This window comes from Bubalus bubalis, chromosome 22 (genome assembly GCF_019923935.1).
Source record: "Bubalus bubalis isolate 160015118507 breed Murrah chromosome 22, NDDB_SH_1, whole genome shotgun sequence".
Classification (NCBI taxonomy): Eukaryota; Metazoa; Chordata; class Mammalia; order Artiodactyla; family Bovidae; genus Bubalus; species Bubalus bubalis.
The window spans coordinates 23066893-23091189 of NC_059178.1; the positions used below are offsets into that span (position 1 = coordinate 23066893).

A 24297-nucleotide genomic window follows, 5' to 3' on the forward strand; every position below is an offset into this window, starting at 1 on the left:
TGTGTGATGGGATGAGGACCCCTTAGCGAGGACTGGCTGGCCTCACAGGGCCTGATCTCTGCCTGGCTGGTCTCATGAGCTCGCCTCACCGGCCACGTAGCTCTCGTGGTCCAGCCACCACTGACCACGTGCCCTCACGCCAGGACATGGACACAAGTTCTCACGCCCTTCTGCTTTTGCCTGACTGGTCACTTGTGCCTAGAAGTTTCTCAGGTCTATTTCTTTAATTACAGCTCGAGAGGTGACATTGACAAGTGTGAAGGGGATGGAGTTGGGAGTGAGGAAAGAGAGGACCTCTTTCCCCACCGTGAGCAGCTGGACAGACGGACACCTACTGACATGGGGAAGATGGAAGTAGAGCAGATGGGGGGCTGGGAGGGGGTGGGGCCAATGGTTTGGATGAAGAAACGTTCAGTCTTAGGTGCCCCTGAAATAGCCAGGGAAACAGGACGGGCAGTGGAGTTGTGTCTGTGGGTCTGAAGCTCAGAGAAGTCACAGAGTAAGGAACCTGTATTTCGGATGTGCTCTTGTGTTGGGAACCAAGTGGAGGAGCTCAATTCCAAAGACCTGCAGAGCTTAGAAACAGGATGAGAAGATGAATGTGAAGAAGAGGATGGAAATGAGGCAGAAGGGAGGAGGAAGATCATGAGTGTGTCAAAAACACAAAGAATTCAGAGATGGGAAGGGACTCCTGTGGATTTACTGGCTTGTAGGGAGGTCGTTGGTGACCTCGGTAGGATTTAGTAGAATAATGGGGACCACACTGAAGGGTGAGTGGGGGTGGGGATGTGGTGACAGCATGGGGGTGAAGTTCTTTTAGTTTTCCTTCTGTTTAAATTAAAAAAAATTTTATGGAATATAATTGCTTTACAGTGTTGTGTTAGTTCCTGCTATGCAGCAAAGTGAATCACCCACACGTGTGTGTGTGTGTGTGTGTGTGTGTGTGTATGTATATATACATGACTAGTCACTTCACTCGTGTCTGACTCTTTGTGACCCCATGGACCATAGCCTACCAGGCTCTTCTGTCCGTGAGATTTCCAAGAATACTGGAATGGGTTGCCATTTCTTCCTCCAGGGCATGTTCCCAACCCAGGGATCGAACCCCAGTCTCTTGTGTCTCCTACATTGCAGGTGGATGCTTTACTGCTTGAGCCATTTTTTTTTTTTAAATTCTTTCCAGAACATGACTGTAAAGAAGAGAGGTACAGCCATCCTGGAAGGGTGAAGATAGGGTTGCAGAGGGGTAGGATGCAAGGTCAGGAGCAGTTGTTAGGTGTGTGGGGGTGTGTTTAGTGGATACTGGGGGTTTTTTTTAATGCATATAGACTCCACTAGAGGAGTCATGGCAATGGCACCCCACTCCAGTACTCTTGCCTGGAAAATCCCATGGACAGAGGAGCCTGGAAGGCTGTAGTCCACGGGGTCAGACACGACTGAGCAACTTCACTTTCACTTTTCACTTTCATGCATTGGAGAAGGAAGTAGCAACCCACTCGAGTGTTCTTGCCTGGAGAATCCCAGGGACGGGGGAGCCTGGTGGGCTGCTGTCTCTGGGGTCACACAGAGTCGGACACGACTGAAATGACTTAGCAGCAGCAGAAGAGTCATGGGGTATTACTGTTTTTTACTTGCTTGAAGTTGGTAGTTCTAATGGATCAGTGGATAGTATTCAGGAGTCATAAATACTTAAGCTGAGTATATCAAGATCTACAAGCCTCTCTTCTTTACATTTATATTTGAAAGATAAAAGGGAGAAAAGCCTTGTTTTCTTAAAAATCATTAGTCTTATAATCCTCCAGGCAGGTAAACAGTGTGAAGGGGTTTCTTTATGAAATGTTTTGTTACTCCACAGGAATCCTGTTGTATATGTAAAGACAGAAATTTATATGAAACGTTCTCCTGCAGGAAAAATCCTAGGTTTGTGTCTCTTAATAAAATGTCACTGAATTTTCTTATCTGCAAAAGACATAGGTAAATTTGAATGCAAAAGCTACTGTGGCAGTCAGGAGATGGAGAAGTTAGAGATGCTCCTTCTAAAAGTGGAAAAAATGAGGATAAACTGACTTTTTTCTTCTGTAGAGTGAAAAATTAGAGCTGAAAAGGAACGAAGCCTCAAATGAATGCCAGGGACCATTTTTTAAAGGAAAAATGAATCAGGAATTGGGAAGGATTTCATTCACACCTGCACCATGCCTCTTTTGAAGCTAATTACCATTTCTTTTGGTAGTCATGGAGTAAATACAGCCTTGAAAAGAGGCATCATGGAATACAGTTTATGTTTCTTGAAAAGATAAAGAAGGCTTCTCTTGCCATCATCCCAGTGCATGTGGTGAAAGTCCTTATACCAGTTTTGAGGATTTAGAGTTTCTAGGATTCCAAACTTTTTTAAGCTGAAGCAGAACACAGTTAACAAGGTAAATTTAATATAGAGAAAAGGCACAGTTTAGCCAAAGCTGAGCATAAGCGTTTTGTGTCACTTTCTGTTTGTGATCACAGGTGATGCTGTTCCTTCCAGTCACCGAATGATTGCTAATTTTAGGTCATACAAAATTAATCTATCAGAAGAGAAGGGAGCATTGGAAAATAGTCATCTTTAGTGAGTTGGCAAGGATAATGTGCAATTTTAAATGGCGGGGGTCATCCAGGAAAGCAAAGAATTGAGTGTAAGAAAAAGAAAAACCAAAGCACTGTAAAAATCATGCAAATCTAATACTAAAGAATGTTTTGGCACTTGGGTTTAAGATTGGAGATGTACATTATAGAATTATTAAACTAATGACCTAAAGTAAGAAGGACCATATTAAGAAGCTTTGATTTTAGTTGTTTGCTATTGAAAAATCAGTTTATTGCTCACTTATATTGGCATGTGAATAGGGAAGGAAGACTATTTTCAAAGTTTTGAAATTGAATTTACAGGTTGAGGCCATTGATACAGTTTGCTCATAGGTACAATTTGACCTTATGCCCTTTCAGATGTTAGAATTAAATATTGATTCTAGTGAGATTCCAGAATTTTAAAACCTTACATTTTTAAAGTTTCTTACTTTCAGTTCAGTTCAGTTCAGTCGCTCAGTCGTGTCCGACCCTTTGCGACCGCATGAATTGCAGCATGCCAGGCCTCCCTGTCCATCACCAACTCCCAGAGTTCACTCAAACTCATGTCCATCGAGTCGGTGATGCCATCCAGCTATCTCATCCTCTGTCGTCCCCTTCTCCTCCTGCCCCCAATCCCTCCCACAGCAAGGAAATTTTATTTTATTAAGACTAATAAAAAAACAACAATGATTTGTATTTCTTGTATTATATATTTAGTGTTAGGGGAAATGATATGCCGAGGAAATTTTGACAAGGGCGTGGGATTTTATTTGAAGTGCGGTTCTATGATAAATGTGATATATGCCAGGTCAGGTATTAGTTATTCCTAGGCAGAGAATAATGCTAGGTTATTTCACTATTTAAATAGCTGATAGGTGGTTCCTGGGCTCTGTCCATTTTGCATTTTTATTCGGCCTTTGTGGAGCTGGCTCTTTGCCTTAGGGACAAGACATGGAATTAAAGACAAAAACCAGGTGCTGAGTGATTTCATGGCTAGAATAGTAGCAGTCAAAATTGGGATATTTCTTTACGAGTTTTACCTTTCTGCATGAGTGAATCCCAGGCTAATTTTATGTTTAGAAAGATTTTTATCTTAACACGTATTTGAGAAGATTTTCAGCCCAGATAGTGAGGAATCTGCCTGCAGTGCAGGAGATCCCAGGGTCAGGAAGATCCCCTGGAGAAGGGAATGGCAATTCACTCCAGTATTTTTACCTGGACAATCCCATGGACAGAGGAGCCTGGCGGACTACAGTCCATGGGGTTGCAAAGAATCGCACTCAACTGAGCGACTAACACGCTTTCAGGTCTAGAGTGCAGTCATATGAGCTGTATATACCACAGTTACCTGTGTGGAAAAAAACCCTTACGTTTAAAAATATAGTAAGGAAATCCGGAGAAGATACTCAAAGAGGTGGCAGGGCGTTACAACATATTTATCTCTGTTTCTAAACCAAGAGTAGGGCTTGACTCATATCTGGTACTCCCTGAAGGTTGGGCAAGTTGAATTAATGATTAGAATGACTCCTCTCCTTCTAAAAGGAAGAATTCAGCTATAGTCTCTGAATTACACAGTCACCACCTCTCCCTCCCCCTCCACTGTTTTTTCTGTAGACTTGACACTTTGTATTATAAGCTTAAAAATGAGAATATCATATTTACCTTCAAGATTTGCTTGAAAATCTAAAATATAAAGAGGAAAAAATTGTATTAGTCTTATGTAGATTCCTGGGTGGCCCTGCACTTGGACTTAATGTTTACATTTACATGGTAACTGAGCACATGCCAGGTTGACACGTCTTTTATTCAACAGGCAGAATAGCTGGTGATGGTAAAAAGTTACCTAAAATAGAAAGCACCACATTTAGTTTATAAGATAGATTAGTATTTATAATGTTTCCCTCTTCAAAGTGTTAAGCATCTTCCAATGTGTATTGTGAGAATGGGAATTAAATGGTGGTTTTACTATGGAGTTTTATTGGGCATACAAATTCTACACCATACTAACAGGTGTATTATTCGCTTAAAGTGTGATACTAATTCTTTGCTTGAGATATTTTTACCATAAAATTAGGATTCAGTTCAGTTCAGTCGCTCAGTCGTGTCTGACTCTCTGCAACCTCATGAATTGCAGGACACCAGGCCTCCCTGTCCATCACCAACTCCCGGAGATCACCCAAACTCATGTCCATTGAGTCGGTGATGCCATCCAGCTATCTCATCCTCTGTCGTCCCCTTCTCCTCCTGCCCCCAATCCCTCCCAGCATCAGAGTCTTTTCCAATGAGTCAACTCTTCGCATGAGGTGGCCAAAGTATTGGAGTTTCAGCTTTAGCATCAGTCCTTCCAGAGAACACCTAGGACTGATCTCCTTTAGAATGGACCAGTTGGATCTCCTTGCAGTCCAAGGGACTCTGAAGAGTCTTCTCCAACACCACAGTTCAAAAGCATCAATTCTTTGGCACTCAGCTTTCTTCACAGTCCAACTTTCACATCCATACATGAACACTGGAAAAACCATAGCCTTGACTAGACAGACCTTCGTTGGCAAAGTAATGTCTCTGCTTTTGAATATGCTATCTAGGTTGGTCATAACTTTCCTTCCAAGGAGTAAGCATCTTTTAATTTCATGGCTGCAATCACCATCTGCAGTGATTTTGGAGACCAAAAAAGTAAAGTCTGACACTGTTTCCACTGTTTGCCCATCTGTTTCCCATGAAGTGATGGGACCAGATGCCATGATCTTCGTTTTCTGAATGTTGAGCTTTAAGCCAACTTTTCACTCTCCTCTTTCACTTTCATCAAGAGGCTTTCTAGTTCCTCTTCACTTTCTGCCATAAGGGTGGTGTCATCTGCATATCTGAGGTTATTGATATTTCTCCCAGCAATCTTGATTCCAGCTTGTGCTTCTTCCAGCCCAGCGTTTCTCATGATGTACTCTGCATATAAGTTAAATAAACAGGGTGACAGTATACAGCCTTGATGTATTCCTTTTCCTATTTGGAACCAGTCTGTTGTTCCATGTCCAGTTCTAGCTGTTGCTTCCTGACCTGCATACAGATTTCTCAAGAGGCAGGTCAGGTGGTCTGGTATTCCCATCTCTTTCAGAATTTTCCACAGTTTATTGTGATCCACACAGTCAAAGGCTTTGGCATAGTCAATAAAGCAGAAATAGATGTTTTTCTGGAACTCTCTTGCTTTTTCCACGATCCATCGGATGTTGGCAATTTGATCTCTGATTCCTCTGCCTTTTCTACAACCAGCTTGAACATCAGGAAGTTCACAGTTCACATATTGCTGAAGCCTGGCTTGGAGAATTTTGAGCATTACTTTACTAGCGTGTGAGATGAGTGCAATTGTGCAGTAGTTTGAGCATTCTTTGGCATTGCCTTTGTTTGGGACTGGAATGAAAACTGACCTTTTCCAGTCCTGTGGCCACTGCTGAGTTTTCCAAATTTGCTGGCATATTGAGTGCAGCACTTTCACAGCATCATCTTCCAGGATTTGAAATAGCTCAACTGAAATTCCATCACCTTCACTAGCTTTGTTCATAGTGACGCCTTCTAAGGCCCACTTGACTTCACATTCCCGGATGTCTGGCTCTAGGTGAGTGATCACACCATCATGATTATCTTGGTTGTGAAGATCTTTTTTGTACAGTTCTTCTGTGTATTCTTGCCACCTCTTCTTAATTAGGATTAGGAAGGGAAATTATATGATGATCTGAGATATTCATTTTTGAAGTATTTACCATACACCTGAGATGAGAAATTGCTTAAAATGACATGGTGACCAGTGGTATAGAAGCTCTCTTGCTTAGAGCAAAAAACGGCTTTAACTAGGGCAGCATGTCTATTAGTAGTAGGGAAAAGGTAACAGCAGGGAATAGCTTATTTAGATGTGATCATGTTCAGTTCTCCCATTTGGCAGATGTGGAAACTGAGGCAAAAGATATTAGTGTCTTGAAAAGTAAATTATAAGAGCATGGCGGTTATATCTTAAAGTGTCTTTTTTAGGATGTAAGAGCAGATTATTCTGTATCAAGATCTGTTGTTTGAGTTTCAGATGGAATATGAGACAGACTTCTCCTTCAACACTCAAGGGAAATGAGGGGGAGCCGAGAAGAAACCTTTGAGAGTGAACTTGTGATGAGCAGGAGAGGGGATGCTGTCTGGCTTCCCTCCAGCCATGGCCAGGGCTGGTGTGGTCCAGTGTGGGACAGGCCCGGCAATACTTAAGAAGCCACTGATGTACTGTGGTCGCTCATTCAGAAGGGCATAACAGTTATGGGACATCACAGAGGAAAGACGTTTGTTCCAGGAAGAATGCATGGATTTAGGGCTGTGGAGGGGCAGAGCAGGGCCCCTGGGGAGGAGGAGAAGAGTGAGAAATTGTACCTGCTTCCATTATTAGATCATCCTTCCCAGAGACTAAAATGTATCTTCAGCTGATACTGCAAATTCATGTTTCTGAAATTAAATGTATCTAAGTTAGGTAATTATTAGGATGGTAGTGTCATTTCCCTGTCATCTGTGGCGAAAATCTAATAGGAGGAAAACCCGGGATGGCCCCAAATCAACTTGACTGCTAGTTAAATGTTCATTTTGCACCGTCGATGGGCACCCTTGCCAGTGGTGAACTTGATAAGGCTGCTTGCTGGGTCTGTGTTGGGTTCTTAGCGTTTCTCCCTCTTCTGGGTGCTGGTTCCCCGAGTGATAGGACTGTCCCTCTCTCTGCCTGCAGAACAATCGACCATGACCACCGAATCAGGATCAGACTCGGAATCCAAGCCGGAGCAGGAGGCCGAGCCCCAGGAGGCGGCGGGGCACGAGGGGGCGCAGCTGGGGGCGCAGCCGGGCCCCGAGCCGGCCTCCGAGGAGCAGCCCCAGGCGCCGGAGCAGTTCGAGGAGGCGGCAGCGCACAGCACGCCGGTGAGGAAGGAGGTGAGCCCGCATCGCCCCTTACCTCTGGCATTCCAACTCAGAACCATGAATGAATGTCTGCTGAGCTTTTCCAGGCTTTGCTCTGGCCTGGGTCTCTTAGCACTAGCAGGAACGTGGGGGGTCCAGGGGACGGGGGGGATCATCTGCTTGTCCTCTTCTGTTCCCCGGGCAGATGGACACTTAAGCTGTTTTAAGACTTTCAGTGAATGACATTCCACAGCCTTGCTTGGTAACGCCTTCCTTTGATGAAAGCACTTCAGTTCACACTGAAATCTGGACTGCGAGTCCATGGTTTTATTTGAGTTTACAGGGAGGCTAGACACCGCACTGGCAGCTCTAATTATGCTCCCAGTTGTTTATTTAAACCTCTGGTGGCTCAGACAGTAAAGAATTCGCCTGCAATGCAGAAGACCTCGGTTTGGTCCCTGGGTCCAGAAGATCCCCTGGAGAAGGGCATGGCAACCCACTCTAGTATTCTTGCCTGGAGAATGAATCCCCATGGACAGAGGAGCCTGTTGAGCTGTAGTCCATGGGGTCGCAAAGAGTCAGACATGACTCAGCGACTGAGCATGTACACGCTGGTTCAGAACTATTCTGATGTTTCCCCGGGGGCTACTCTGACCTTAAGGTTACCAGCTGTCCCTAGTAGGTGTTCAAGCTGCTCTCTTTCTCTCTGCCATGGACATATTCAACTTGGTTACCTAAATGTGTTTAAGTTGTCATGGATAATGTGATTATTCCTTTTAAAAATTTTCCTACAAAATATAAAGCATGATTTATACCTGGGCCTTGAATGAATCCATATTTAAATTTTTTTGTCTTCAAACTTCAAACCTGGGATTGGTATGTTTTAGGATGCTGACTCATGGGTTAAGGGAATCTGGGAATCTCTACATATGGTTGACCTTTTACAGGCTGAAAGTGTTTGTGTCAAGCTAGAAATTCTAGAGGACATCAAAAGAAGAGACATGAAGTCCCCATGCCTTTTTAAAAACACAACATATAATTATAACATTAAACTATATGTTGACAGCCTGATTATTTTATTTCTTTTCTCATAGTACTTAAGTTCTGCTTTTAAACTCTATAAAGAGTCATGTTGGAACTTCCCTAGCGGTCCAGTGGCTGACTCTGCACTTTGAAATGCACGGGGCCTGGGTTCAATTCTTGGTCAGGGAACTAAGATCTTGCATGTGGTGCGGTAGGGGGTCAAAAGGAAAAGAATAACATTTATTTTCATGCTCTGTCTGATCTCAGACATTTTGTGAAGGGAGCTGTGGGTTATCCTTTAACTTTTTGTCAGGTAGAATCTAAGGAGCACGGTTTCCCTTACCTTTTCTTTTTGTGTAGACATGGTAGCTGTATGGTTTTGTTTGTTTTCAGATCTTCAGCAATTTTAAATTATTAGGCTGGATTTTTCTATCCTCTTCACTCTGAAATGAAATAAACATGAAAGTGGGAGAAGAGTTTCTATACCCAAATATAATTAGACATACATGGTTAATAAATGGATTGACTTTCTATACTCAGACATTGGAAACTAAAGAGAAATGTGACTCTAAACCACTTTTCTTCTGTGGTTATCTCAGTGCTTCCAGAACTCTTTTCAAGTCCTCTGGACGTCAGCTTCCTCCTTTACAAAATGGAGAGGTCAGAAAAGAGAATTTTCTGAGAACATATCTTTCTTTGGACTTTTCAGAGTGTATTTGCAGACCAGTAGAAGAGGTGGTTGGGCCCATGGGTTGAATATGCATTGGCAGTGATCTAATAGATAGAAGAGGGGTAGAAAAAGTCATTGGAGAGCAGGGCACAGGGAGATTCCAAGGGGACTGACTCAAGGGAGAATGTTACTGTTCTGTAGGATCGCTCCCTCTTAAAGTTCTGAGTCTAGCTTGGACTGGACTGTTAGGCTTTGAAAGCAGATTAAAGCCTTTGAACAGATTTGATATTTTCTTATACTGGCTCATTACAATGAAGTGGGGGGGAGGTGGGAAGCAGACTTAAAGGATTATTTTTAATTAATTTCCGTACTGCTAGCTTCGCTGAATTGAGTTAGAGCTAAATCAAGTATTTTAACAGTTGTAAAATTACTGAGAAGATTAATACTTAAAACTCTGTAGGCTTTACAGTTTATAAGATACCTGGTATGTTTATGGAGCAGTATGGGTCATGGAGTAAAGGACCTGCCAAACAGCTCGACCCAGTGAATGAAAGAAGCAGAATACATCAGATTCAATCTTAGATGATTTATTTACTTTTAAGGCTTATAGTATCCAATGCCTTTGTTTTTTTCTAATTGAAGTATAGTTGGTTTACAATGTTGTATTAGTTTCAGGTGTACGGCAGTGTGATACAGTTATACACACATTTTTTTTTTTTTTTTTCAGATTCTTTTCCATTATAGGTTATTACAGGGTATTGAAGATAGGTTCCTGTGCTGTATGGTCCTTGTTGCTTATCTAGTTTAATAATATATAGTAGTGTATGTTAAGTTGTGTCCATAAGTATAAGTAGTGTATGCTCCAGTTGTGTCTGACTCTTTATGACCCTATGGGCTGTAGGCCTCCAGGCTTCTCTGTCCATGGGGATTCTCCAGGCAAGAATACTGGAGTGGGTTGCCATGCCCTGCCTCCAGGATATCTTCCTGACCCAGGGATTGAACCTGCGTCTCTTATGTCTCTTGAATTGGCAGGCAGGTTCTTTACCACTAGTGCCACCTGGGAAGCGTGTATCTGTTAATCCCAAATTCCTAATCTGTCCCCTCACCCTTTCTCTTCTGATAACTACACATCTGCTCACTATGTCTGTGAAAGCCAATGCCTTTTTAAAAAGTCAGGAGCCCGAATTTCCCTGGCAGTCCAGTGGTTAAGACTTCACCTTCCAATGAAAGGGTTGCAGGTTTGACCTTGGGTAGGGTGCTAAGATCCCACATGCCTCAGAGCCAAAGAACCAAAACATAAAATAGAAGCAGTATTGTAGCAAATTCCGGAGAAGGCGATGGCACCCCACTCCAGTACTCTTGCCTGGAAAATCCCGTGGACGGAGGAGCCTGGTAGGCTTCAGTCCATGGGGTTGCTAAGAATCGGGAACGACTAAGCGACTTCACTTTGACTTTTCACTTTCATGCACTGGAGAAGGAAATGGAACCTGCTCCAGTGTTCTTGCCTGGAGACTCCCAGGGACGGTGGAGCCTGATGGGCTGCCATCTATGGGGTCGCACAGAGTCGGACACAACTGAAGCGACTTAGCAGTAGCAGCAGCAGCAAATTCAATAAAGACTTTAAAAATGGTCCATATTAAAAAAAAAAAATCTTTAAAAGTCATTTGTACCCTTCTTTGCTTGGGCGAAACTTGATGGCATTCACTGAGAGCTCAGCACTTCTCGTATAAATACTTGAGTCAAACTGAAAGAAGTCCCTATGGGTACATTCAGGTGGCAGAAATTATTTAGATGTACCTGTTAGTATTATTTTTGTGTATGTGTATCCATTCCTTATATCCTAATTCGGACATCCCTCGTCCTGTAGGAAATAGAAAATCCCGTTTCTACAGTGTCCTTTGGTTGCCTGAGCAATGCAATATTTATTTCCTGTCTTGCAATGAAAACTGTCCATTGTTTGCTCTCCGCAGGTCACTGACAAGGACCAGGAGTTTGCTGCCGGACCTGCCAAGCAGCTCGAATATCAGCAATTAGAAGACGATAAACTTTCTCAGAAATCATCTAGCAGCAAACTATCTCGATCTCCATTGAAGATTGTCAAAAAGCCTAAAAGCATGCAGTGCAAAGTGATACTTCTGGATGGATCAGAATATACCTGTGATGTAGAGGTAAGTGTATATTTAAAATATTTTTTTTTGTCCCAGATATTGAAGAGCTGGGGTATATTGGTCTAAAGCATACAAGATGCCTCTTTGTTTTTCCAGATCTCTGGAAAATTACTCAGACCCAGTTTCTAAATACAAAATTATTTCCAGTCTGTCTCACAGGGGATCAAATTACTGAAAATACTTGTAAAGTCCCCAAAATGTTACAATTAAGAGAAAAATGTGATCTTCTTTAAAAAAAAAAAAAAAAAAAGAAGGCAAAATATCTAATACTTTCCATGGTAGGAAAAACATTTTGGAGGCCTTAAAAAATCAGGTTTTCTTTAATATCCTGGCTGTGAGCTGTCATTGAAATGAATTTTACTTTTTCTATTTGCATTACTTATGGCAGGGTTGTTAATTGGAGGAAACTTACAGATTTCTGTACACAGGAGCGGTAGGGTAATTTGAATGGTGAATGTCCTTTTCCTGCTTGGACAATGAGTAGGATCTGCAGCTCGAATGTAAAAGGGTTTTAAAATTCACATCTGCAGCTCGAGTGTAAAAAGCGTAAAAAGCGTATGCTCCTCTGTGCTCTCTCTGTAAAGAAAACAAACAAAAAATTTCCTTTGAGAGAAAGGGCAACTGAATGACTTTTATCAGAGATGTGTGGCCAGACCAAGTTAACAGCTGAGAGCAGCGTGGGCTGTTGAGAGCCGTAGAGACACGGATGGTTGCTGAGTATCGAGAGAACACAGGCTGGGCGCAAAGTCAGGCGGGAGCTAGTAGTCTGCCAGGTCCACCGCCCGCCATCCACCGCATCTTCTCCCTGCGCCGAGCTGGGGGAGATTCCCATTTTAGATTTAATATTTTCATTTAAAGAGCTGTTCCTCTGCCTCCAGCTGCCTGCCCTTGGTCCTTCACACGTCCCTCTGCTTAAACCCTGCCCACCGCATGACTCCACTGGCCCCCTCTTCTGCCAGGGGTGCTGAGAATCTGTACCTCTGTGTGTGGTTGTTCATATCCGTTCTTCTTTTCTCATGACACAGCCAGCACCAAGCCCACCTGATGCCCCGTGTTCTCTGCCTGTAACCCCTGCCTCGTTCCTTATAGTCTGCACAATGCGCTCACGCACCAGTGCTTTTCTTGGAACAGAAGGTTCAAATTGATTTCACATTGATAACATCATTTAGGGTGGGGATGGGGTTGCATTACCAAATCACTACAGATTACAGGGACATAGAAAACAATTTTTTAAATAAACTCTTAAATCAAAAGTGATTTCATTTATCATGTTAATTTAGAGAATTTTTGTCATCCTGTAACCTGACAATTATTAGTGGGTTGCTTAGTGAAATGGGCTTGTTTGTCACCGACTGGTTGAATAGGAAAAATGGGTGGGGAGTAAAATATATGTTCTGAGGTTTGCCACACACAGATCCATTTGTTGCAGTTTGCTGCTTCTGATTTTGCCTAATTTCTTAGCCCAAAGTATTCAATTATTGATTCAGATGTTTATTCTGGAAATAAGAAGATCCAATAATATAATTTTACCTGGGCTTTACTATGGAGAAGCTTAAAGCACTTTTGTAACCTTTAGCAACGTTGCATTTTTCCAATGTGGATCCACCTTCTGGAAAAATTTAAGTCAAGAGAAGCTTTCTTCCTTAACTTGAGGGTGAGTCTTTCTACTGAATTATATTTATATAATGGAGTAAATAGGGTTCTCTGGCAATCCTCTAGTCAAGACTACCAGAGTTTTCTAAAGAACAGTCTGGAAGAAAGTGGATAGTGTTTCACACAGGGAGAATTACAGCAGGAAGCGTAGGTGCATCTGTGGAAACCAGTAGCTCTGATGGCTTCCAGTGCTTTTTCCTGTTCTAAGACTCGTGGAGAGAAGAAGCACAAAACTCTGGAGAAGCAGGATTACCACTCCCGAGCAAGTGAATTAAGAATAGAATGGAGGAGACAGTAAGAGGAATATCCGCCCCCCCCCCCCCCCCCCCGCCTTTTGTTTTTGCTTTGAATAGACCTCAAACAAGGCATTTTATTTTAATGAAATCTATGTGCCTAGCTGTTTTTCCTCTCTGGCTTATTTAATGCCTTTAATGTTTCACCGTCAAAATCAACAAGGCTCAGTTTGCCACGACTGTGTCACGAGAATTAATAGTGCCAGCAAAGGACCCCCTGCCAGCACACACTCACCTTACCTGTACCTGATTCTCTCTTCTTTTGATGGTACAAGGTAGCTTTTCTGCTTGCCTAGCAGTGCTGCAGCGAGGAAACCCAGCGACCCTGAAAATCAAGATGCAAGAAGCCTTTGCTCTCTGAAAACAGTGACTTCATGAAGTGTACAGTTCCCGCCCCCACTGTTTTGATGGGGAAGCCCTTTCCAATTGTGCTGGATTTTTCAAATTTCCCTCCAGCAGTAGCCGTAGATCATTGTAACAGTGGGTGTTTTCCATTTGAGAGATGTAGTTCCTCAGTCATTTTTTTCAAACTCGTCATCATGACTATCTAAAATATAAAAAGAACTAATTCCACGTAAAATAGAAGAAAAAAAAATCTGATGATCAGCAATTTGGTATGCATGTTTGGGCAATGTTTGCAGAGCCCCAGGATTGTCACATTTGCCAACAAAATCACCAGTCCTGCCATTCCCTTCCTGTCGTTTTTGGACCTTTAGCAAATCAAGCTACTTCCTGTGGCCGGTTTGTCACCATCATCATTGCTATTTAGTTCTTGGCCATGAATTTTAAAAGAGAAAATAAACAGAAGTACCAGTCACAACAATAGAGGAAGTGGTGCTTATCATGTTTATTTTATGTTAATTTCACTCTCATTGTTTCCGGGTCTGATTAGCGTACAGTGTACTTTCTGATGACCATCCAGTTAGAAATGCTTCCTCTTATTTGACACCATTTTCATCTAGTCTGATGTGGTTTTAGGAAATAAAATAGACATGTTTGAACTTTGAATCCATATTTCATCCATATTTTAAGTCATTTTCAGATGTAGTTTGGTTTGTTTTCCATAAGAAACCCAACGGGTGGAGGAGTCCCAAGCTTTACCTCAAAAGTGGCAGATGGTAGACCTTGAAGGCAGACTTTGTTTTTCACAAGGTCCCGCTGTGTTGCTGGTTTAGTCATGAGCAAGACCAAGTGCTTGTGAGCCCCAGGTAATCCCATGTGGGGCTGGAATCCAGGGGACGATGCCCGTAGGTGAAAGAACTGTAGCCTCTCTGGAGAGAGCTTTGTATCAGATTTGGGCAAATACAGAAGGTACTTAAGTGTAGCAGTAAAACCTTAGAAGCCTGCAGCTCAGACATCCCCGCAGGTTTGGCCATGCCCAGAGGCCTGCAGGTTGATGGACTCCATGACTGAGTACCACTCAGATCCTTCCAAAATCCAGTGTTTACTCCAACATGCACTTCTTGCTACCGTTCAGAGATGCTTCCAAGGGACCAGGGAGGATAAAGGAATATTTTGCCCTCTGTCCTAAATATGCTTTCATCACCTTCTAACTGTTAGGAAGGGACTGTTAAAAATTTTCCGAATACCCTGTCTTGCTTGTGATCCAATTAACTTTCCATAACATGCTTCTGTTTCATGTATTCTACTCACTGGGGTTTAGTTGGAAAAACAAAATCACTGTCTGAATTTTCCATCTTCTCTAGGTTACATGATTAAAATGCCTTATGGTCCCTTTAGAAGTTCTTGAAAAAGTTTGTGTTAGTTGCCCAGTAGTGTCTGACTCCTTGCGACCCCATGGGCTGTAGCTGCTCCAGCAGGCCCCTCTGTGGTTCTCCAGGCAAATACACTGAAGTGGGTTGCTATTCCCTTCTCCCAAGCATCTTCACAACCCAGGAATTGAACCCATGTCTCCGACATTGCAGGTAGATTCTTTACCATCTGAGCTACCAGGGAAGCTCTTAGAAGTTCTTGATTGAACAACAGATAGATTTGCTATCACGCAGAAGGTTGAGTAGAACACCTATTGCCTTTCATGGAAGTTGTAGTTGTGAAAAATAAAAAATAAGAATTTTTTTAAACCACTACGAGTATCATTCACTCAACTACTACATGATTCAGAGGTTTTGATTCTGTATAATTGTGTAAATTTGGATATAACCTCAATGGGTTTCTGTTCAACTGTGTTTTACTACATCAAAACATCTGTTACGTCCTGTGACCTAGTGGCCCAATCTTACAGCTGAGCCTTCCAGCCTGAAGACCAGTGGACTCCTGCCCACAGAAGGGCTTTAATAAACTCAGTTTCCTTGTGCAGTGACTCTTTGAGCAACCATAGGAACAGGGACACACGAGGACTGTTAACGGGCACCTTCTTATTTACCTGACATAATCAGCATGCAGTCTTCCCAAGGTGTTCAGCTTTGACTTCTTGAAGATTTAAGAGAAACAAACTCTTTTACTAAAAGTGTTAAAATTTTTCTCCTAGTTTTCATTTCAAAAAGTAACAGGGACCATAGCCTCCCAGTCACACAGTTCCAAGCTGATTCAGGGTCCCAGAACAGGAGTCTCTGCCACTAGTTGAGCTTCTTTAGCCTCCTTCCTAGAGGAGGCCCTTGATTACAGCTTTCAAACGTCTCTTGAGGTGGTGTCTCCAGCAGGCGTCTCACTCACATCTCTGTATTTTGTAGAAAACATTGATTGATTTGTACATGGCAGGTACTGAAACAGTTTTTAACAAGGGGGTGCATCATTTGAGTCTTAATTATGATTTGTCTTAATGAGCCTTCTTTTTTCTTGTTTACGACCATTCCTGTCCCTAGAACTGACATCACACAGTGTACAAAAGATGACAAGGAAGACATCGATACAAAGCATTTCTTGAGGGCCTGCAACGTTCCAGGCACTGCAAACCAAATGAGGCAAAGACTTCAAGCTTAGACAGGGTGTTCTCTTCCTCAGGAGTCACACAGTTTTAGATCTGGAAGGATGATTGGAGATAACTTTGTCTCCTGTCCCATTTCACCGAAGAGGAAATAGGCCCAGAGTAGTTAATGTTATGCCTGAGGACACACAGCCTGGAAAGGACCATGAAGGGCTAGGGCCCAGATCTCCTGCCCTCTGCTCCAGAACTCTCTTTTTTGTTGTTCAGTCGCTCAGTCATGTCCGACTCTTTGTGAACCCATGGACTACAGCATGACAGGCTTCCCTGTCCTTCACCGTCTCCCAGAGTTTGCTCAAACTCATGTCCATTGAGTTGGTGATGCCATCCAACCATCTCATCCTCATCTAAGAGACAGGTTGAGTTGATGGAAAGGATGTCATCCTCTCAAGACTTCTTAAACCTGATTTCTCAAAAGGACCACCAAGACCTTGCTTCTGGCTATACTATCATGAAATAAGATGCCCTGAAAGATACCTGCACCCCTATGTTCATAGCAGCACTATTCACAGTAGCCAAGACATGGAAACAATCTAAATGGCCATTGACAAAAGAATGGATAAAGAAGTTGTGGTACATATATACAGTGGAATAGTACTCGGCCATAAAAAGAACGATATAATGCCATTGCAGCAACATGGATGGACATGGAGATTATCATACTAAGTGAAGTAAATCAGACAAATACAAACATGATATCACTTACACGAGGAATCTGAAAAAGGATAGAAATGAACTTATTTACAAAGTAGAAAGAAAATCACAGACATAGAAAACTTATGGTCACTAAAGGGAAAAAGAGGGGGGATGAATTAGGAGTTTGGGATTAAAGTATACCCATTACTCTATATGGGCTTCCCATGTGGCATGATGGTAAAGGATCCACCTGGCAATATAGGAGACGCAAGAGAGGCAGGTTCGATCCCTGGGTTTGGAAGATCCCATGGAGAAGGAAAGGGTAACCCATTCCAGTGTTCTTGCCTGGAGAATCCCATGGATAGAGGAACCTGGTGGACTACAGTCCATGGAGTTGCAGAGTTGGACACCACTTAGCAACAAAAACAAAAACAGCAACTACTACTACTGCGTATAAAGTAGGTAAACAAAAGCACCTACTGTATAGCACAGGGAGCTATATTCAATATCCTGTAATAGCCTATAATGGAAGATAATCTGAAAAAAATATTTTTTTTCAGTTTGCGTTACATGAGAAGCTAACACAAGTTTGTAAATCAATTCTACTTCAATTGAAAAAAAGAGAGATTCTGTGAAGAGTAGAACTTGGAACCAGCACTTTTTAATTTTGAGTAAGAAGGGGAAAACAGCTGGGAAAGTGTCTTGCAGAAGCTCTTCAAAATGGGGAAGGGACCAGAGCCCCAGCCGATCTCCACTCCTTGCCAGAACGTAGACTGACTGGGAGCCAGTTGTACAGTTGTTGCGTGTCCTACTCAAGAGTGGAAAGGCAAGTCTGATCTGGGACCCTCACCATCCTTTCTGGAGAGAAACACTTTCCACAATACAGTGATCTCTCCCCCCAATTTTCCTGATCAATTGCCAGTTCATTTCATAATTACAGCATTTTCCCCATGAAAGACAGGTTATAATTTTCAAGATTATAGCTCGTCTCCTTTTCGTTAGCATTTAAATTGATGCCTTTCTTCCGGCCATAGTCTTGGCTCTGCGGAAAGTTTAGGGAGAACGCTACTGGCATCAACCACAAAATGAGAAAAGTCTTTTCAAAGTTAGTTCACAACCTGAGAAAATGTCTACATGGTGGATCATCTCTTGAATGTGATACCACTTTTTTTGTTGTTGTTACCTTCAATGTCAGAGGCAGGTGTCTTTGACCTTGTCCCTTCTTGGACAGCAGAGCTCAAGTCTTGTAGAATAGCAGGTTCTTGGGGTCGGAGGACGGTGTAAACTCTAGTTCAGTCCTGCACTCACATTCCAACAAAGTGCAGAGGTAGGTTCTGGAAGCCTGGAGGACAGTGATATTAAAGTCTTGTCTTAGGGACACAGCAAAATAGTCACAGAAAACCAGCTTGCACACAATTTCGTGGTGTCCGTCCACATACCAGCTGATCTGGTCTTAGAGGGAAGTGCACACAGTCAGGCAGCAGTTAGTGTCAGGATTTGACTGCCATGTACACCTTACAGTCCAGCGTCCAACTGGCATAGGAAGAGAGCTGAATATGAGGATCATAGTTTGAAAACCTGGAGAAGGCAATGGCACCCCACTCCAGTACTCTTGCCTGGAAAATCCCATGGACGGAGGAGCTGGTAGGCTGCAGACCATGGGGTCTCTAGAGTTGGACACGACTGAGAGACTTCACTTTCACTTTTCACTTTCATGCACTGGAGAAGGAAATGGCAATCCACTCCAGTGTTCTTGCCTGGAGAATCCCAGGGACGACAGAGGAGCCTGGTGGGCTGCTGTCTATGGGGTTGCACAAAGACAGACACGACTGAAGTAATTTAGCAGCAGCAGCACCAGTTTGAAAACCCTTGTAATTTAAAAGGAAATAGCCAGCTGTTACTTCCCTGATAGCTCAGTGATGAAGAATTCGCCTGCCAACGTAGGAGGCACAGGTTCTATCCCTGGGTCAGGGAGATCCCCTGGAGAAGGAAATGACAACCTACTCCAGTATTCTTGCCTGGAGAATCCCATGGACAGAGGAGCCTGGCGGACTTCAGTCCATGGGATCACAAAGAGTCGGACATGACAGCACCCATGCACAGCACAGCTTATTACCTTATAATATAGTAAACACTGGAAAGTATTTCTTAAATCTGAAGTAAATTTCATCTTGACTGTCCCTTTATAGGCTTTTTTCCCCCAACCTGGAAAGGAGATTATCAGTGTTTCCATATGAGCTAATCATTTATCTGGCAGTTGGGGAAATGCTGAATGATTTTATTAAATATGAACAGGAAGTAACTGCACTCAACACCCACTTGTGAGGACTGAGACACTGACCTCAAACAGGAAATTTGCTTTTCTCATGCTGCCCGGCTTGAACCTGCTGAGATCAGACAGAAGATGTGGCTAAGGGTCTGTTGCTGTTATGCCAGAAATCAGTAGGTGTTTAACAAGCCTGAATATGTGCTGAAGATAATTAAACACACTCCATATCTGGCTTTCAGCACTAGCCTCCTCTCGTGAGCCAATTCCCACTTTATGATGAGTGAGGAGGTGGTGGTCCTTGGCATTGGTGATGAACTCCTCAAAATGTGTAGGAAAGTCTATTAGAGAAGGTGTCCGACTAAGTCACCCACTTTTCCTTCACACTTGATCCCTTCAGAAGTCCCTTTACAGTCTTTCTAGTTCCAGTAAGCCTTAATTCAGTATAGTTTCCAGTTTCTTTCTTGGTAACTCTGAGTAGTGTTATTTGAAGAGGTTTCTTTACTATTTTTTTTTTAAATCAGAGTTTAGTTGCTTTACAATGGTGTGTTAGTTTCTGCTGTACAGCAGAATGAATCTGCATGGTGTGTGTGTGTGTGTGTGTGTGTGTGTGTGTGTGTGTGTGTGTGTGTTTGTCGCTCAGTCGTGTCCAACTCTTTGTGACTCTATGGACTGTAGCTGGCCAGGCTCCTCTGTCCATGGGATTCTCCAGGCAAGAATACTGGAGTGGGTTACCATTCCCTTCTCCAGGGGATCTTTCCAACCTGGGGATCAAACTGGAGTCTCCTGCATTGCAGGCAGATTCTATACCATCTGAGCCACCAGGGAAACCCTATACATAAACATAATATGCCCTGTTTTTTGGATTTCCATCCCATTCAGCTCTTTACCACAGAGCATTGAGACCACACAGTTTTGAATGTCTTAAAAATGCAGGTTTCGCTTGTGGCTCAGATGATTAAAGAATCTGCCTGCATTGCATGAGTCCAGGTTCGGTTGCTGGATCGGGAAGATCTGGAGAAGGAAATGGCAACCCACTCCAGTATTCTTGCCTGGGAAATCCCATGGACAGAGGAGCCTGGTGGGCTATATAGTCCATGGGGTTGAAAAGGGTCAGACATGACTTAGCAACTAAACAAGAACAACAGCAACAAAATGCAGGTCATCCTGTATTTGTCCTTCTGTAGCAAGTAGAGAATCCCAGGGACGGGGGAGCCTGGTGGGCTGCCGTCTATGGGGTTGCACAGAGTCGGACACGACTGAAGCGACTTAGCAGCAGCAGCAGCAAGTAGAGAATAGGAGAGTCTTTGTGAGCCTGTTATCCTTGAGGAGTTTTGTGATGTGCTTGGTTTTAATCCAAATAACCAGGGACAATAGGAGCAACTCAGAAAAAGGAAAGAATTGGAAATCTACTCAACTCAGTTCCATTTCATGTTGAGACAGATTCTCTGCTTTTGTAGAGAACTTTCTCTCTTGCCTGAAGAAATTGGGAGTGGCTGTTTGAGGCACGTTTCTTAGATTCTTCTTTCTTTTTTAGGATCTAGGTTTTGAAATAGGGCTGATGCATAAAAAGCATGACTCCAAATCTTTTGCTGACTGTAAATACCTCCCTACGAGCAAAGATTCCTCCGCAGTGGTTCATGCTGTTAAAAATGGTATGCACGTGTCCGATCATATTTTTGGCATATATTTATTATTAGAATGTGTTGGCTGACTTTCCCTGCGGTGATATTTAAGTCAAGTAGCATTCACTTATTTTATTTACTTATTTTAAAATTTCCAGAATAATTCTTATTGTACTCAGGATATTTACACAGTTCTCTTTAGAATTTTGGCAGATAAGGAGATGAGAAAAGCACACAGGGAGAATTTGAAACGTCAGGAGCAGCTGCGAGTGAAAAGGGAAGGCCAAGGGCCCGCCGGGAAGGATGGGCTTGACTTGCTAACAGGGTTGGGTATTTGCACATACTGGTTTTCTGTGCGTGTGGATGCTCAGACTTGTCCGACTCTTTGCGACCCTATGGACTATAGCCCACCAGGCTCCTCTGTCCATGGGATTCTCCAGGCAAGAATACTGGAGTGGGTTGCCATTTTCTCCTCCAAGGGACCTTCCTGACCCAGGGATTGAACCTGCTTCCCCTGTGTCTCCTGTACTGCAGGCGATTCTTTACTGCTGAGCCATCCAGGAAATTGGTTTTCTAGCTGTACAACACATTCGGAGAAGGCACTGGCACCCCACTCTAGTACTCTTGCCTGGAAAATCCTATGGACGGAGGAGCCTGGTAGGCTGCAGTCCATGGGGTCGCTGAGGGTCGGACACGACTGAGCAACTTCACTTTCACTTTTCACTTTCATGCATTGGAGAAGGAAATGGCAACCCACTCCAGTGTTCTTGCCTGGAGAATCCCAGGGACGGGGGAGCCTGGTGGGCTGCCGTCTATAGGGTCACACAGAGTCGGACACGACTGAAGTGACTTAGCAGCAGCAGCAGCAGCTGTATAACACATTACCATAAACTTGGAGGTGTAACACATATCATCTCACATTTTTTGGCTGGATTGTTGCTCAGCATCTTATAGAGGAGAAGTCATGTTCTTCACCGATTGTACTTTGTATAGAGGCAGGTCTAGGGGAAGATGCATCTGCGTGCTTTCTGGTGCTGTTGGTGGAATGCATTTCCTTCTGGTTGTAGGACCGAGGTCCACTCTTGCTGCCTGTCAGCCAGGGACGACTCAGGGCTGCTGAGTTTGCTGTCAGTCTGTGAGGCTCCGTCTGCCCCAGCAACAGAGAACCTCTCCTACCTTAGATTCCTCTACATTCAAGTCTCTCTATTCCCCACTTTTTGCTGCCAACTGGAGAAAACTCTCTGCTTTTAAGGGCTCAGCTGATTAGGACAGTGTTCCTATCGAAAGGTCACTGGTGCCAGCTAGTGTAACCTAACTGTTAGATCTACTCTGTCTGAAACCCCAGGGATCAGGCGGGGTGTATACACCAGGGAGATGAGAAATCACAGTAGGTGATGGGCACTTCTGAGGGATTTTGCTTTGGGGAGCTAGTTGACCATTTGTGTTTTTAAAAGGTACTTCTACTAAATAATAATTGAAACAGGGATGCTAGTTGGCAAGAGATGCTGAGGACCAGAACCAAGATGGTGGCCAGTGGGACAGAGGGGAGAGGATGGATTTTAAAGAACTACCCTGAACATGAGCAGACATGATTAACTGCATGTGTGGGCAGGGATATAGAGAGGGGAAGAGAGGATAACTGATAATGGCATCCACATTTGTAGACTACAGTATAAGAAGAAAAGTGCGTGTGGGGGAGACTAAGTCTAATGTAAGCCTATTGAATTTGAGATGCCTGGAATATGAAAGTGGCAATCTGCTATTGCAGTTGGATACGTTGTTTGACCGTTGGAAGAGAAGTCAGGCTGGTAGGCACTGTGCGAGCCGGTACCATTTACAGTGAGTCACACAGAAGAGTGAATGGAATGGTGCAGATGGCCAGTGAATGAGTGGGAAGAGCATTAACAGTAGAGCTCTGGGCAACACTGACGCTTCGAGTTGGGGTGGGAGTGCCTTGTCCAGCTTCCCCCACCCCACCCCCAGATGCTCCTGTACACCCAGCGCCAGTCTCTTCGGGCCGTACCCCTAGCTTAGGAATTGGATGTGCTCAACCCCGTGGGGACATTACAGCAATGATTGTGATTGAGTGTTATTGTTGTTGTTCGGTCGCTAAGTCGTGTCCAACTCTTTGCCACCCCATAGACTGCAGCACGCTAGGCTTCCCTGACCTTCACTGTCTCCCGGAGTTTGCTCAAACTGACGTCCGTTGAGTAGGTAATGCTGCCATCTAACCTTCTGTCACCCCCTTTTCCTTCTGTCTTCAATCTTTTCCAGCATCAGGGTCTTTTCTAGTGAGTCAGCTCTTCTCATCAGGTGGCGAAAGCATTGGAGCTTCAGCTTCAGAATCGGCCCTTCCAGTGAATATTCAAGGTTGATTTCCTTTAGGGTTGACTGGTTTGATCTCCTTGCAGTCCAAGGGACTCTCAAGAGTCTTCTCCAGATCTATCATTCAAAAGCATCAATTCTTCAGTGCTCAGCCTTCTTTATGGTCCAATTCTGACATCTGTATGTGACTACTGGAAAAACCATAACTTTGACTAGAGGGACCTTTGTCGGCAAAGGGATGTCTCTGCTTTTTAACACGTTGATTAGGTTTGTCTTAGCTTTCCTTCCAAGGAGCAAGCATCTTTGAATTGTGGTTGAGTAATGGGTCTCCTTCAAAAAGGTTCAGGAGAGACTCTCCACAGAGCAACATTCCCAGTATCACTTTCTAACTGCCGTCAAGGCATGGCACCACTGAAAGCAGAAAAGAGGAGGCCATGGAATGCCCCAGGGACTGTCCATGGAGAAATAGTGTCATTCACTGTGATTGATTCTTGCTCTCTGTCCTGTCTGATGCCAGTTCTCCCTTTATTTCTTTAATTTGGCTCTTTGCTGTCCTTTGTACATTAGAATTCCAGTTACACAAAGTGATAAGGACGATAACGTTACATTTCCTCTGAGGAATGCCTGATCCCGGTTTCTTGGAACACTTGAACAAGATGGGGACTTCCCTGCTGGTCCAGGAGTTTTGACTTCATCTTGCGATGAAAGGGCTGCAGATTTCGAGCCTGGCTGGGGAGCTGAGATCCCACAATCCTCAGGGCCAAAAAAAACAGAACATAAAACAGAAGCAATATATAACAGATTCTTTCAATAAAGACTTAAAATGATCCACATCAAAATAAAAAAATTTAAACAAGATTGTTAGGACTGGGCTTCCCAGGTGGTGCTAACGGTAAAGAACCCACCTGCCAATGCAGGAGACATAAGAGACACGGGGTTCGATCCCTGGGTTGAGAAAATCCCCTGGAGGAAGAAATGGCAACCAGTATTCTCCAGTATTCTTGCCTGGAGAATCCCGTGGTCAGAGGATCCTGGCAGGCTACAGTCCATGGAGTCGCAAACAGTCAGATATGACTGAAGCAACTTACCACACAGCACGTTAGGACTAATTTTACATTAGCATACTGTGTCATCCTGTGATCATCAGTAACTGTGAAGGGGTGGTGTTATTCAGAAAGTTTTTTTAACTCT

General features: G+C 43.5%; 1 protein-coding gene across 26 annotated transcripts in view; it reads left to right on the forward strand.

The window, feature by feature from the left end:
• The window catches only part of EPB41L3 (erythrocyte membrane protein band 4.1 like 3), a 145959-nt gene that overhangs the window by 45441 nt on the left and 76221 nt on the right, over positions 1-24297 (forward strand). For all 26 annotated transcript variants that reach the window (XM_044934714.2, XM_044934715.2, XM_044934716.2 and 23 more), the window contains 2 exons: positions 7340-7539; positions 11170-11367. In XM_044934714.2, coding sequence (XP_044790649.2) covers positions 7351-7539; positions 11170-11367 — 387 coding nt within the window. In that variant the 5' untranslated portion in view covers positions 7340-7350. Of the gene's footprint in view, positions 1-7339; positions 7540-11169; positions 11368-24297 lie in introns of those variants that run through there.